Source organism: Camelina sativa, chromosome 12, assembly GCF_000633955.1.
Source record: "Camelina sativa cultivar DH55 chromosome 12, Cs, whole genome shotgun sequence".
Classification (NCBI taxonomy): domain Eukaryota; kingdom Viridiplantae; phylum Streptophyta; class Magnoliopsida; order Brassicales; family Brassicaceae; genus Camelina; species Camelina sativa.
Genome location: NC_025696.1, coordinates 21,424,775 through 21,438,641, shown reverse-complemented (window position 1 = coordinate 21,438,641; position 13,867 = coordinate 21,424,775). Strand labels below are relative to the sequence as shown.

The window sequence follows — 13,867 nt, the reverse complement described above, 5'->3', positions numbered from 1 at the left end:
AATTAAAAAATATTCATGTGAGCACTGTAGTAAATTTTCCACTTTATAATTTAAACTATTACTGGTGATAAAAAGAAAAACAGAAGAAAGCAAAAAAAAACTTATTTCTTACCAAAAAACTTTGATGTGTTGAGAATGTAGAGTGACCATTTTTTTTAACGAGTCACTCTGTCTGTATAAACATCACTTTTACCTCTTTTTAAAGAAGTCTACGGCAAAAATTAGAGCTAGACATCCAGATATGCAGATTACATGAACATACACATAACTCGGTCTAGGAGTTCGGCAAGTTTGGGTTTTTTGAATCGAATTGTTTGGTTAGTCTGAAATTCAGTTAATGAAGATCTTCACCAAATCCGAAATTGTATTCGGTTCGGGTCGGTCGGTAGTCGGATTAAACGGGACGGTGACCTGATTTATTTGTCTTTTGAGAACAATTGAACTTTGTCTCAAATTGGGTTAATTTAACCTAAAGTAGACATTTTCCTAAGTAAAACCATACATAAGCTATTAAGTTTCTGTACTTGTAACTTAAAGTTGTGTTGTAAGCTTAAAGCTACTAGTACAAACCAGTACAGACAATTACAGAAGCTGCTAAGCTAGTTTAATAACAAACCATTACATCAACAACAAAAGGCTGCTAATCCGCATCAAAAGGTTCTCAAAAGGGTGGTTTCAAGGTCAGTATTGTTAAGGCTGATTTCCGCATCAGGAAAAAACACAACTTCAAAGTATGTACTATCCAATCCATTGTTAATACTGCTTTCCACATCAAAAAGGACAAAAGTGCAGCTTCCTACCTACCTGTGAACATCATAAAAAAGACTTGATAATATAAATCAAAAACAGAATCAAAACTTGACAATTTATAAAGTTTTATGTAACCAAATCATATCTGCCATGACTATTCATAAGTTTTACCAATATGAAAATTTTAACTGAGATAATGGATTCTAAAAAAATAAGTTTTCTTACTAGTGAAAGCATTTATAATGGTCAACCATGATAAATTAACATTGCAATGCGAATAATTTTTTTATTTTATTTTAATAACACCATGAGCGTTGGTTATTTCTTTATCTTTTTGTTTTTTTGTTTCTGATATATTATTAGTAACAAAAATATCTTTATTTTCTTTGGACGGCTCACCTCATATTTAGCTTTAGGTGGTACGGCGTGGTTACACAATTTGATTGAGCGAGAGAAGCAGGATGGATGCTGAGGTTTTGCTCCTCTGATGTTTGCCTTTTAATTCTTTACTAGATGAATACCCGCGCTATGCGCAGGCTTATAGCCTATCGTTTTTAAAATAATTTTACTATTTGTTTTTTTTTATATATGTAGATTTTTTTTTTAACTGTAGAAATCTTGAAAAATATAATTTGACGTTGATATTTTAAATACTTCACATAGATTTTCTCATTTCGTAATTGAATGATTAGATATATGCATGAACAACTTTATTTTGAGAGATTTAAGCATTCTACAATTCTTGTCTAAAACGTCAAAAAATATATATCAAATGAAAACTTGATCTAAAGATTCATATTTTGTAACAAAGAGTTTTTTTGTTGAATAAATTTTACATTCATTATAAAAAAAAGCTTAAGTATTTAGATATATACATACTTTAGCTTCTCAATTAAAGCTTAATATTTTCTTTTATCAAGAATTGCAGCTTAGCTAACTCTTTATTAGATATAATTAAGATAAATATCTTCCTTTCATGTTAGCTTTTCAATTTCTTGAATATAACTCCAGAATTTGTTTTTTAATAAGAATTTCATTTAATTTTGTTTTTGACAACTTGTAAATATTAGAATATGGATACCGATATTCATGAATTTATTCAACTATCTTTCTCTTTGTCTCTGTATTTTTCTAAACCGACATTCTACATTTTTATTCAACTATCTTCCATTTGATAGTGAACAAAACTCTAATCTTCTTCATATATAAAAATTTATTTTTTTAGGGACACACTTTTATGAATTTCTCTACAATATTAACTAATATCTCGATCACTGCTGTAATTCTTCAAACTATTGACAAAATTGTAATGCGTAAACCATATGTCTATACATTCATGGTTTACGTCAAGAGGAAGAAGTGGCTCTTTGATTCACTCCTGATGCTCTTTTGTCTTTTGGTGATGCATCTATTTACTTGGGACATGTTTTAAATCTCTCCAAATATCGTAGACAAATATTGAAATTGTTTGTGATATAAAAAAAAAGAATAGAAAGACATGAAAGATGTTTCATATTCCTTTTAGTTTAGGTTTGTTTGCTTTTATTGAAGATAAATATATGGTACTCTCTCCACTACTAACGTGTCACTCAAATGGAGAGAGTTGTCCATCTTTCATAGTATAGATTTCTCACTAGTTTACTGTTTTACTCTGTTTCCTTCTTGCCAAACTCTTTTATTATTTCAGCGTTAAAAAAAAAAATACAAAAAAAAAAATACGTTTATTCCTTTTTCTTTGGAATATATATGGTTTTGATTGTGGGCCTCGAAGTCTTCTTGCTAAATAATTTAGACGGAGAGTCAAAAGTCCTTGAGGTTCAGGTATACAAAGATTGTATGAAGACATTATTAATGACGGACAACAAAACTATCAAACTTGCCCAACAAGAAATAGTCACTTTCCAGAAAGAGACGTGTCCTAAGAAGATTCAAGATTCAATGAATACCTTCAACATCCCCTTATATCTATACTAGTATTTTTGTAATAGTTTTTGCTCAAAAATACATTTTAGAAAGTTTTTTCATTTAATGCTTTGATTTTAATATTAGTTACCAAAATTTCAAAATTAATTATAGGTAAGATTTTAAAAAATAAGGAAATCTTTCTACCTCATTCAAACATAAATATATAATTCCTTTTTATTTTTATTTGAATTTATATTTAAATTATATTTAAATTATCTTGAATTATTCTATAATACATTTAGTTAATAAAAATTGTGATTTTTCCTGCATATAATGTAATATAAAATTTATAAAACGGGCATATATTACTCAATAGATGAATAAAAAAATACGGATACAATATCCCACATCGTCTAAAAATTGGGCAATGTTTTAGAGTCATTCTATAAAAGAAACCAAAAACATTTCGAATACAAATGAGTAGAAAGCTTGATTTTAAAGATTTTTAAAATGTTAAATATGAAAAATATTTATAACTTTTAAAAAGTTAAATATGATAAATATTATACCGTAGATACACAATAAATATTAAAAATTAAGATGATATAGTGTACGTTAAAATATCTCGGGACGGGGTTATATAGCGGGACGGGTTTTATCGATATTTATATAAATTAAAAATATAATTAATTCGGTGCTACTAGGGTAAAACATCATTTCATTATTTTGTTAACACTGTCGGTATCAAAGAATATACATATCTAATTAATGTGATTAAATAAATATTATGTAAAAAATAAATTATATTGAGGTATTATATGGTTTATTTAACAAATATTATATAATTATAACATATTTAACCAACAAATACAGCTTATAATTTAAATATTTTAGTTATAAATAATTTTGTCCTGCGGTACACCACGGGTCCTAATCTAGTATACACTTATAGTAGTAGCTCAAATTAACATAAAAACTCAATTACTCAAACACTGAAGTCTTAAAATCCCAAAGATGTCTCTCTTTACGCTCTTCTTCGCTTGCTTTGTTCCGAACTCAAGTTCACGGGTTAACACAACCGACGACACTAACTTGGAAGTCATGTCTACTTTAAAAAGACGGAAAAGCAAACCCGAGTCCCTAAGAACTCCGTCTCCCATAATCATCGTCTCTTATTTTCCAGCAAGCTCCACCCTTTCCCGTCTTTAGGAACTAGGAAGGATGAAAAGTTGGGTTTTGTAGTGTGAGAAGACAGTGACACGACCAAGAAAGGATATGTGGCTGATACTATATATTGATCCAGACCAATATTTATCTGTCTCTTTTGTTTGTTTGATTACGTACCATTCAAAGAATCTGCTTTTTTATATATGGTCGACACTTTTTTGTATTGATTTTGTTATGCGTAGTTATTCGTTAACCAAAAATAAAAAAAAATAAAAAAAGAAGGTATGTATCAAATTATATAATAACTAGGATATACCTCGTGCTTTAAGTACGGGTCAACATTTTTTTAAAAATTTATAATATAATAATAAAAATTATTATTTTATTTTTAAAAAAAATTATTTTGTTTGAGATAATATTTATTTTTAATTGTTATTTAAATCTATTTGTCTATTTGAATACTAATTATTTTAGAATATTATAGTATTTTATTTTGACGTATTATTACAGTTTTATATTGTTTATTTGTTGTATTTGCATCATATTTTGTGAAATATAAAATAGTAATTTTAATATTATAATTGTGAGTAAATAAAAATTATTAATTTATCATCTATATAAATTTAGTTTTACCAACCCGCCAATGTGGAAATTAAAAGACACATTTTCATACATTGAGTAATATATTTTTGTTTTAAAAAATTCAAATCACAACATATGCAGAAAAATATGCATTTTATTAATTATAAGTATTATATGAAAGTTCTAAACAATTTGTAAATAAAATAAAATAAAGATGATATGAGAATCATAATTTGAAATCTTAACAAAATCTTCGAATTTAGTTATTAAAAATAATTGTGTTGTATACTTGGATATAAAATCTTAGATTTTAAAATTCTGATTGGTTTATATATATATTTTTTTAAAAATAATTAGTAATTTCGTCCATAATTTATTAGAGAGAGAAAATATTTTTTTTAGATTTTTTTAGATTTTTTAATATTTGATATGTGAGTGTTTTTTAATTTTTATTTTAATTATATTTATCTAAATTAGTTAATTAAGCTTAATTAATTTTTTCTAATGGCAATTGAATGTAATTTTTTACACATCTTAAGGTTAATTTCATATTTGTACTTCTCAATTAATATAGTAGGATTAATAACATGTGCAACGGCAAATTTACAAAACAAGTTGATCGAATCTGATCCTTTAAATAAAGCACCACAAGGAGGTATGACCACGGTAACAGTTATTATAGTTACGGTTAAAATTTTTGTTTAACCTTAATCGAGTTCCGCTTAAAACGGTTACACTTACGGTTACAGTTATTTAATATTATTTGATGATAAGATATGGTTGATAATATTTATTTTTAGTTGATATGTTCTTTTAATTGTACTTATATTTCTTTATATCATACTAGGTAGTAAGCCATGCTATAGCACGGGACAAAATTTTCATACAAATTTTAAATTCATAAAAATGATTTAGAATTATATTATATTGTATTTGTACAATATTAATATGAAATCGAAATATGAATTTCAGTTTGATTCTTAGTTTAGATTATTATGCGTATATAACTTAGATGCAGCTACTTTGGAATGGAAAAAACGTCCCCTCCCGCTCAATCCTTTCCCGTCATATCTTGTCTCGTATCCATCAGATTGTTTTCTCCTATGATCATTCTCTTTTAAATAATTACTCATAGACGATGTTTATTAATAGACTAGATTAGGACCCGCCCGATGTGCGGGTTTGGAGTTTTTAAAATAAAATAAAATTTAACAAGAAATAGAAAATAAATATTTTTAGTAAGTAAAAACTATCTATAAAAAAAATTGATACACGGAGTTGTCCAATGTGATATTTGATGTAAATGGTGCGACTCTGCGGTTGAGACTATTAATCATGTTTTTCTTGAATGTCCTCACTCGTGTGAAGTTTGGGATTTATCTCCGACTCTAGTCTCGTCAGAGCGTTTTTGAAATGCCTCAACCCGGTTTCTACCTTGCCGCGGCAACTCGCGGCCAAGTTTTACCGAGGAATTACTTAACATTTTCCGATTAAATTCTAGACAAGTCATTTTAAGCATAAAACAGAATACTTGAATTAATAACGAGGTTCCAGTACAACGGTGAGTTTGCTAATAAGCTATTACACGTTACATACTAGACCGAGTACAAATACCCATAATTAACCATCCTTCCTTCCTTGCCTTAGTCCCGCGAACTGGTTCCAGCGTCCCAATTACCTTCTCGATCAGAATTATTTCCTGCGACACAAAGGAGTCATAAGCAAAAGGATTTGCTTAGTGAGAGCGGTCGTCCCGTCTCACAGGCCACAAGCAAGTAATCGCAATCAAACAGTCAATATTGCAATTTGCGGACAGAAACTTGTCTAGCGTAACCATGCGGAGTTACCGAGCAATCTTCCCGCAATCGGACAGTCCTTAGCGACCATTACTGTTCTCAATCAAACCGCCGATCTAGATCCTCGATAAACCACATCGATCACCAAGACTAAGCAGCAGATAATCAGGATAACGACAAGCAAGCATACAAATCATACAGGACAATCAAGGACTAAATGAATCTATGCAAGAAAACGACACAAGACTCGTCTCCACGGTCACGCAACTCACCTTTTTCTCTCGAATACAATTTCTGACACCTCTTGTCGCGTAGAACCTTGACCAGATCTCTCTATCGCTCGCGCTTCCTAGAAATCTAAGACAAACAGACCAGATTAACGTTCCCTTCAACAAAACTCAATAAACTGTCGACGAACACACAGTTCAGTCAATACTTACCGGAACTACTCGATGATCTTTCTCGGTTTCTCGGCAATCTCCCTCGGTTTCTCGGCAATCTCTCTATTCTTATCTTTCTCTTTCACGCTCGCGAAGAACGACGCTCTAATCTCTTTTATAATCGATTCCTCGCAGTTAACACCGAAGAAAACTGCTGAAAACCGTCAAATACGATCTCCGCGTTCTTTCTCTCCCGCAAATAACCGTTCCCGCGTTTTATAAGTAAAATGACACCGTTCCACTAAAAACCCGAGAAAACACGCGAATCAGTGGACATGGTCGAGAGTTTACCCGCAGTTTCACGTATCACCGATAGCCGCTCGTCCGCTCCCCGACCAACTGTCCTACAAAAAATCGCATGTCCGAGACTTGATGCGGATTTATCGGATTCCAGGTAAAATGATCGACTAACTCGATCGACCATCGCTCGGTCATCCGGAAGACTCGCAGAGACGGGCGTTACAATTCTCCCCCCCCCCTTAGCCTGGATTCGTCCTCGAATCTAAGCCTTTTTCCTTGGAACCTTCAGCTTTTCAAACCATTTCTTGAAGTTAGCTTTCATCACATTTTCCGGCTCCTAAGTTGTTTCCTCGTCGCCATCACAATCCCAAACTACTTGAATGAGCTTAACCTTTTTCTTCCGATCCGACCTTATTTTCTTATCCACTATCCGAACTGGTCTTCCCACAATAGTCATATTCTCTTGCAAATCTGGCGGTGGTTCAGCAATAACATTTTTCCGATGTGTTATGCATTTCCGTAGTAAGGACACATGGAAAACTTTGTGAAAAGCATCCATTGCCGGTGGCAATTCCAGCTTGTACGCAACAGGTCCGATCCTCTCCAGAACCCTGTACGTTCCCATGTACCTTGGTGACAATTTCATGTTCAAGGATGCTCGGTCTTTACCCTTATACTTGACTGTCTTAAGGTAAACCATATCTCCCACTTCGAACTTCAACTCTCTCTGACGCTTGTCCGCATAGCTCTTTTGGCGATCCTGAGCTTCTTTCATCTTAGTCTTCAAGACTTTGATTCTCTTGGTTGTTTCTTCCACAAAGTCCCGTCCATAAACGCTCCGCTCCCCCACTTGGGTCAAACACAGCGGTGTTTGACAAGGCCTACCATACAACGCTTCGTACGGTGACATCCCAATGCTCGCGTGATAACTACTGTTATACGCGAACTCTGCCAAAGGTAAATCTTCGTCCCATTTGCCGCCCCAATCCAACACACTAGCTCGCAGTAGATCCTCGAGTGTTCGGATTGTCCGCTCGGACTGACCATCTGTTTGCGGGTGATAAGCTGTACTCATGTTCAACCGTGTACCAAACCTTTTCTGAAGTGCCCTCCAGAATGCCGAAGTAAACTTAGAGTCGCGATCTGACACTATGCTAGCCGGTACTCCATGATATCGGACAATCTCCCGCACATAAATCTCAGCCAGCTTTTCTGATCCGTCCTTTTTGTTCACCAGAATAAAGTGTGTGGATTTAGTTAGTCTGTCGACGATCACCCATATCGCATCCTTCTTCTCGCTTACAGGAAACCTAGTGACAAAATCCATGGTAGTCATGTCCCATTTCCATTCCGGTATCGGCAAACTTCGCAGCAAACCACCCGCCACTTGATGTTCTGCTTTAACCAGCTGACAAGTCGGACAACTAGCGACCCACTTAGCCACGTCTTGCTTCATACCTTTCCAATGGTAATAGCGCTTTAGGTCACGATACATTTTAGTTGCCCCCGGATGTATCGAGAACTTGGACAGATGCGCTTCCTTAAGAATCTCCTCTCGCAGTTCCTTATCCTTTGGAACACAAACTCGTCCATTCACCAGAATCGTCCCATTGTTCGAAGTCTGAAACTCAGTCTTGTCATTCTTCGACCACTTAATCAATTCCTCATCTTTTCCTAAGTTAGACAGACGCGACTCAGTAGATCTGCTTGATCAGCCGCTCCGAGACCCAATGGTTCCAAGTCGTCGGACAAGGCTGCTAACCGCAATGTCCCGACCATGCTAATCAAACCTTCCATATCTTTCTCAGAATCTGTCGCAACTCTCTTACGACTTAACGCATCCGCAACTAGATTTTCCTTTCCCGGATGGTAAGAAATGTATATGTCATAGTCTGCCACAAGCTTCATCCATCTTCGTTGCCGCAAGTTTAACTCCGGCTGAGTAATGATGTATTTCAAACTCTTATGGTCCGTGAAAACCTAAACCTTCCCACCATACAGATAAGATCGCCAAATTTTTAGTGCAAAGACAACCGCTGCCATCTCAAGGTCGTGGGTAGGATAATTCAGTTCATGTTTCCTCAACTGCCGAGAGGTGTAAGCGATCAACTTACCCTCTTGCATCAGAACACACCTTAATCCCATCCGCGATGCATCACTGTATAGAACATAAGGTTTATCCGGCTCCGGTAAGGCTAATACCAGTGTAGTTGTAAGCATTTCCTTAAGCTTCACAAAACTTTGCTCACAATCAGCAGACCACTCAAACTTCACATCTTTCCCGGTCAACTTGGTCATTGGCTGCGCCATGCTCGCAAAACCTTTAACAAATCGACGGTAATATCCGGCCAAACCGAGAAAACTCCTTATCTCCGACGTGTTTTGAGTTCTCGGCCACTCCTTTATCGACTTAATCTTTTCCAGATCAATAGATACACCCTTGTCCGAGACAATATGACCCAAGAATCCGATTTCCCTTTGCCAAAAGCTACACTTACTAAGCTTGGCGTACAGCTTAAACTCCCGTACTCTACTCATCACCGTCTCTAAATGAACCTTGTGCTCCTCCAGATCTTTTGAGTAAACTAGAATATCATCAATAAAGATGATTACAAACTCATCTAAGCAGTCGCTGAAGACGCTATTCATCAGCTTCATGAAGGCAGAAGGCGCATTAGTCAGCCCAAATGGCATGACAACAAACATGTAGTGACCATACCTTGTCCGAAAGGCAGTTTTCCAAATATCAGGATCAGCTATCAGAATTTGATGATAACCCGTAGCTAAGTCTATCTTCGAGAAACAAGTAGCACCTCGGAGTTGGTCCAATAACTCGTCTATCCTCGGAAGAGGGTACTTGTTCTTTACCGTAACTCTGTTTAAACCGTGGTAATCGATACAAAGCTTGAAGCTTGCATCTTTCTTCTTAACAAAGAGAACTGGTGCACCCCACGGTGAACTACTCGGCCGCACAAAACCTTTCTCCAACAGCTCCGCTAACTGTTTCTTTCACTCGGCCATCTCCGCTGGCGCCATTAGATAAGGTGCCTTAGAGATCAGATTCATCCCCGTTTCAAGCTTAATAGTAAACGGGTCAGAACGAGTCGGCGGTAAATCGATCAGCTTTTGGAATACGTTTGCAAATTCCTTAACTATCAGAATATCATCAAGTTTAGCGTCTGGCCCAACTTCCGCAATTGTGATCGTGGCCAAGTATGCTTCCCATCCTTTCTCAATCAACTGTTCTGCCTGAATCGCCGAGACAATCAAACTTCCCAATGTTGGTCTGATTCCTTGATACTCCAACGTTTTCCCATCTTCTAATTCAAACTTAACTCGCCCGCGGTGACAGTCTAAGTGTGCCTTGTGCTTTCCGAGCCAATCCATTCCAAGGATCACATCATACGACTTCACTCGGCAGATCACCAAGTCAGCGGGCATGTTCATCCATCCAACCATCACCGAGACATTCGGGACCTTTCCATAAGTCCACATGATTTGTCCGCCAGCTGCTCGGACCAAACCAAAGTTATCTCCAGGTTCTTTCAAGAACCCGCCTTTCCCAACCATATCCGGTTAACAGAATAGTGTGTTAACCCGAAGTCAAACAAAACATGGGTTTCAACACCACCCATGATTAAGGTCCCTACACATTCACCTAGAATGCTAAGAAACCAAGCAACACGCAACAAGAAATTTTCTCACAGAAATTCCAAAGGTAAGCGACAGGACTTACCAGTGATCGGACGAGAGGTGCTTGGCTCCATCGCCTCCTCGGACATCGCGTACATACGCGGCATTATCGCTGGTCTCTTCGGTGGAGGTGGCAGTCCATCGTTTGCCCGTTTCCCATTTAACTGCACCACCTTTGGACATTGCGACTTGAAGTGTCCAGACTCATTACAATTGTAGCACACCTTCACTCCCGGTTCACTTCTTGGCCTCTTTGGCCTTGTGTTCTCTTCCGGACAGTCGCATACCTTATGATTCATACTATCGCAGCGAAGACAAGCTCCGATAGCTCTCCAGCTCGTACTCGCATTCGGTTTTGCCATAGACGATCCAACGTTGCGACCGGCCGATGCTTCCTAGCAGAAGTTTCATTGCCCCAAACTTTCTTCTTTTCCCCAGTATCATTTCCATATTTTGCAAACTGTGAAGTCTTAGGCTGCATCCTCTCACTGCGCAGTCCCGCTTCCTCATTCAGACCTTCCTCTAGCAGCGCTGCCTTTTCCACCAGTTCAGTAAGCGTGTTGTAATCCCGGACTAGGCAACCATTACGGAGCTTAACTCGCAGCCCACACATAAACCGGCAAACTTGCACTTTCTCATCTTCAAGCTCGCGTCCAGCATATCTCTTAAGCCGGTTAAACTCAGCTTCATATTCCCTCACGTTCATCATTCCTTTTTCCAGATCCAAGAAGGCTGCTTCAAGCCTATCATAAGCTTCCCGCGGAGAATACTTAGCCTGGAACTCCTTTCGAAAAGTTTCCCATGAACAGTCTCCCACACGCCCACCCGTTCCTTTCCACCAAAGATGTGCGTCCTCCGCTAGACAATGAACTGCAATATCTTTCTTATAATCATCTAGACAGCGGACAGAACTAAAGTTCCTCTCTAACCGACTCTGATAACACTCTAATTTACATGTTTTTAGCATCTTTTGTTGTCCATATTTTGCATTGTTCATACCCCTAACTTAGCATTTTTAGGTCATTTACTGTAAGAATCAAGTTTTAGCATGTACCCGAAGGAGCCATCGAGCTACAAGAACAAGTCCGAACCCCAACACGATCGAAGAGGATCCAAGAGCGCGAAGAGCAACCTGAAGATCCACCCGAGGAGTTACCCGACTCAAGCATCGTGTACCCCATCGAGTAGACCATCGGGCAGGTCTGGGAAGCTAGGTCAAATGGGTTTCCATATATAAACCCCCTCTTTCCCTAGCTCGCAAACGAGCACGCCGCAGACCCTCAAACCAGATAGCAAGAGCTTCTGTGAGAGAACTGAGCGACTCAACATATTTTGTTGTTTTTGTACTTTTATTTTGTAGTTTTTCATAGATCTTTATCCCATACTCTTTTCTACTCTACTCTATCTTTTTAATAATGTCATTTTCCTTTATTTCTATGGCTTTGTCATTCGTTTCTATGTCCGAGTAGTGTAGCAAAGTTTCTAGGGATGGGATAGATGATTAGGTGTTCTTGATCAGTTAGGATACTTTAGTTGATTGTTATGATTGATAAATTTCCTTCTAGGTTGATGTTCTTAATGCGGTCAACAGACCGAAAGGTTGAGATTAGATCTAGGGCGTTTACAATGCTACAAGCTGAAAGGAGTAGATAAAATTCTTGATTAGGTCAATGATAGAAGTATACTTAACTTTGAGTGACAAAATCAGATAAGTAAGTATACTGACAAGAATGAATTGTTCTTAATGCCTGCTTGTTCATATTGCTAGTGCGACAGTGTGGTAGTATGTTCAAGGTTGATTGTTGCTAGTGCGAAAGTGTGGTGACAAGGTTTTAGAGGTTCATTTTCTAGGAAATGATTGCTTGAGGCATATAAGGCATCCGTACTGGTCTAGGACACTGAGGATTCGATTACCCCCATCCTTAGGAACTTTCGTATTTCATTTCTTGCATTTTCTTTACTTACTCGACCACTTACCCGATCAGGTACACGATAACCTGCATCGAGTAATACCTCGAGCTATTCATAGCTTACTTGCATACTCGATCCCCCCACCCGATCCTGTACTCGATTGCTTGCATCGAGTGCTTAGGTCGTGTGGTTTACTTGTTTATATTCTTTACTTTGTTTATATTAGGACTGTTAGAACCAAACCCCTTTATTACTTGGCTTGACTTGCTTGATCCTGATTGCATCCTATCTGCTAGCATAACAACCATTGGATTGATAACCCTTTGTACTACAACTGCATAGGGATTTGATACCCTGGGTGAAAACTTGTCTATCAATTTGGCGCCGTTGCCATTTGGTTGTTTTAATTTTGCTACGTTTAGGATTTCAGGACTTGCTAGATCAAGTTCGTTTGTTTATATTTTTTTCGGATACTGACTTGTTTGCCTTTGCTTCTGTTTGTTTTGAATCTCAGGTACAACCCGAGCACCCACCCGACCCGTCACTCCATCACCTAGATCGAGTTGATTCTCGTGTACACACTCGGACACTTGCCTGTGCATGCAAACACGATCCAGAGGTAGCCAGAACCTGAGTCCTTTCATCGACAATATCGATAGACCTCGGCTACTCAGACAACAACAAGTTCAACCGGAACTAGCAACCATAGAGGAGACGATGAATAATCAGAACGGTCCACCAGCTCCTCAAGCAAGGACCAACATAGGAGTAGGAGATGCTCCGACTACTCACACTCAGAGGAATGACATTGTGCCACCAGCTGTGCAGAACAACAATTTTGAGATCAAGAGTAGTCTCATCCAGATGATACAGAGCAACAAGTTTCATGGACTGCCAATGGAGGACCCATTGGATCATCTGGATGAATTTGATAGGCTCTGTAGCCTCACTAAGATAAATGGAGTCAGTGAAGATGGATTCAAGCTCAGACTTTTCCCATTCTCTTTGGGAGATAAAGCACACATCTGGGAGAAATCGTTCCCTAAGGAGTCCATCACCACTTGGGAAGCGTGCAAGAAGGCATTCCTAGCCAAATTCTTCTCCAACTCCAGAACAGCAAGGCTGCAAAATGAAATTTCCAGCTTTGTACAGAAGAACAACGAAACGTTCAATGAAGCCTGGGAACGTTTCAAGGGGTACACTACTCGATGTCCACATCACGGATTCAGTAATGCTTCATTGTTGAGCACACTATACAGAGGATTGGTACCCGAGATACAGATGTTGCTGGACACCGTAAGTAATGGTAACTTCCTCAACAAGGATGTTGATGAAGGTTGGGACCTAGTTGAGAACTTGGCTCAATCTGATGGCAACTACAAT

At 37.4% G+C, this 13,867-nt stretch overlaps 1 protein-coding gene across 1 annotated transcript; it reads left to right on the top strand.

The window, feature by feature from the left end:
* Positions 3,551 to 4,018, top strand: LOC109128127. Its single transcript, XM_019233928.1, has one exon. It carries the CDS (start codon positions 3,670 to 3,672, stop codon positions 3,862 to 3,864), a length of 195 nt encoding a protein of 64 aa, XP_019089473.1. The 5' UTR covers positions 3,551 to 3,669; the 3' UTR covers positions 3,865 to 4,018.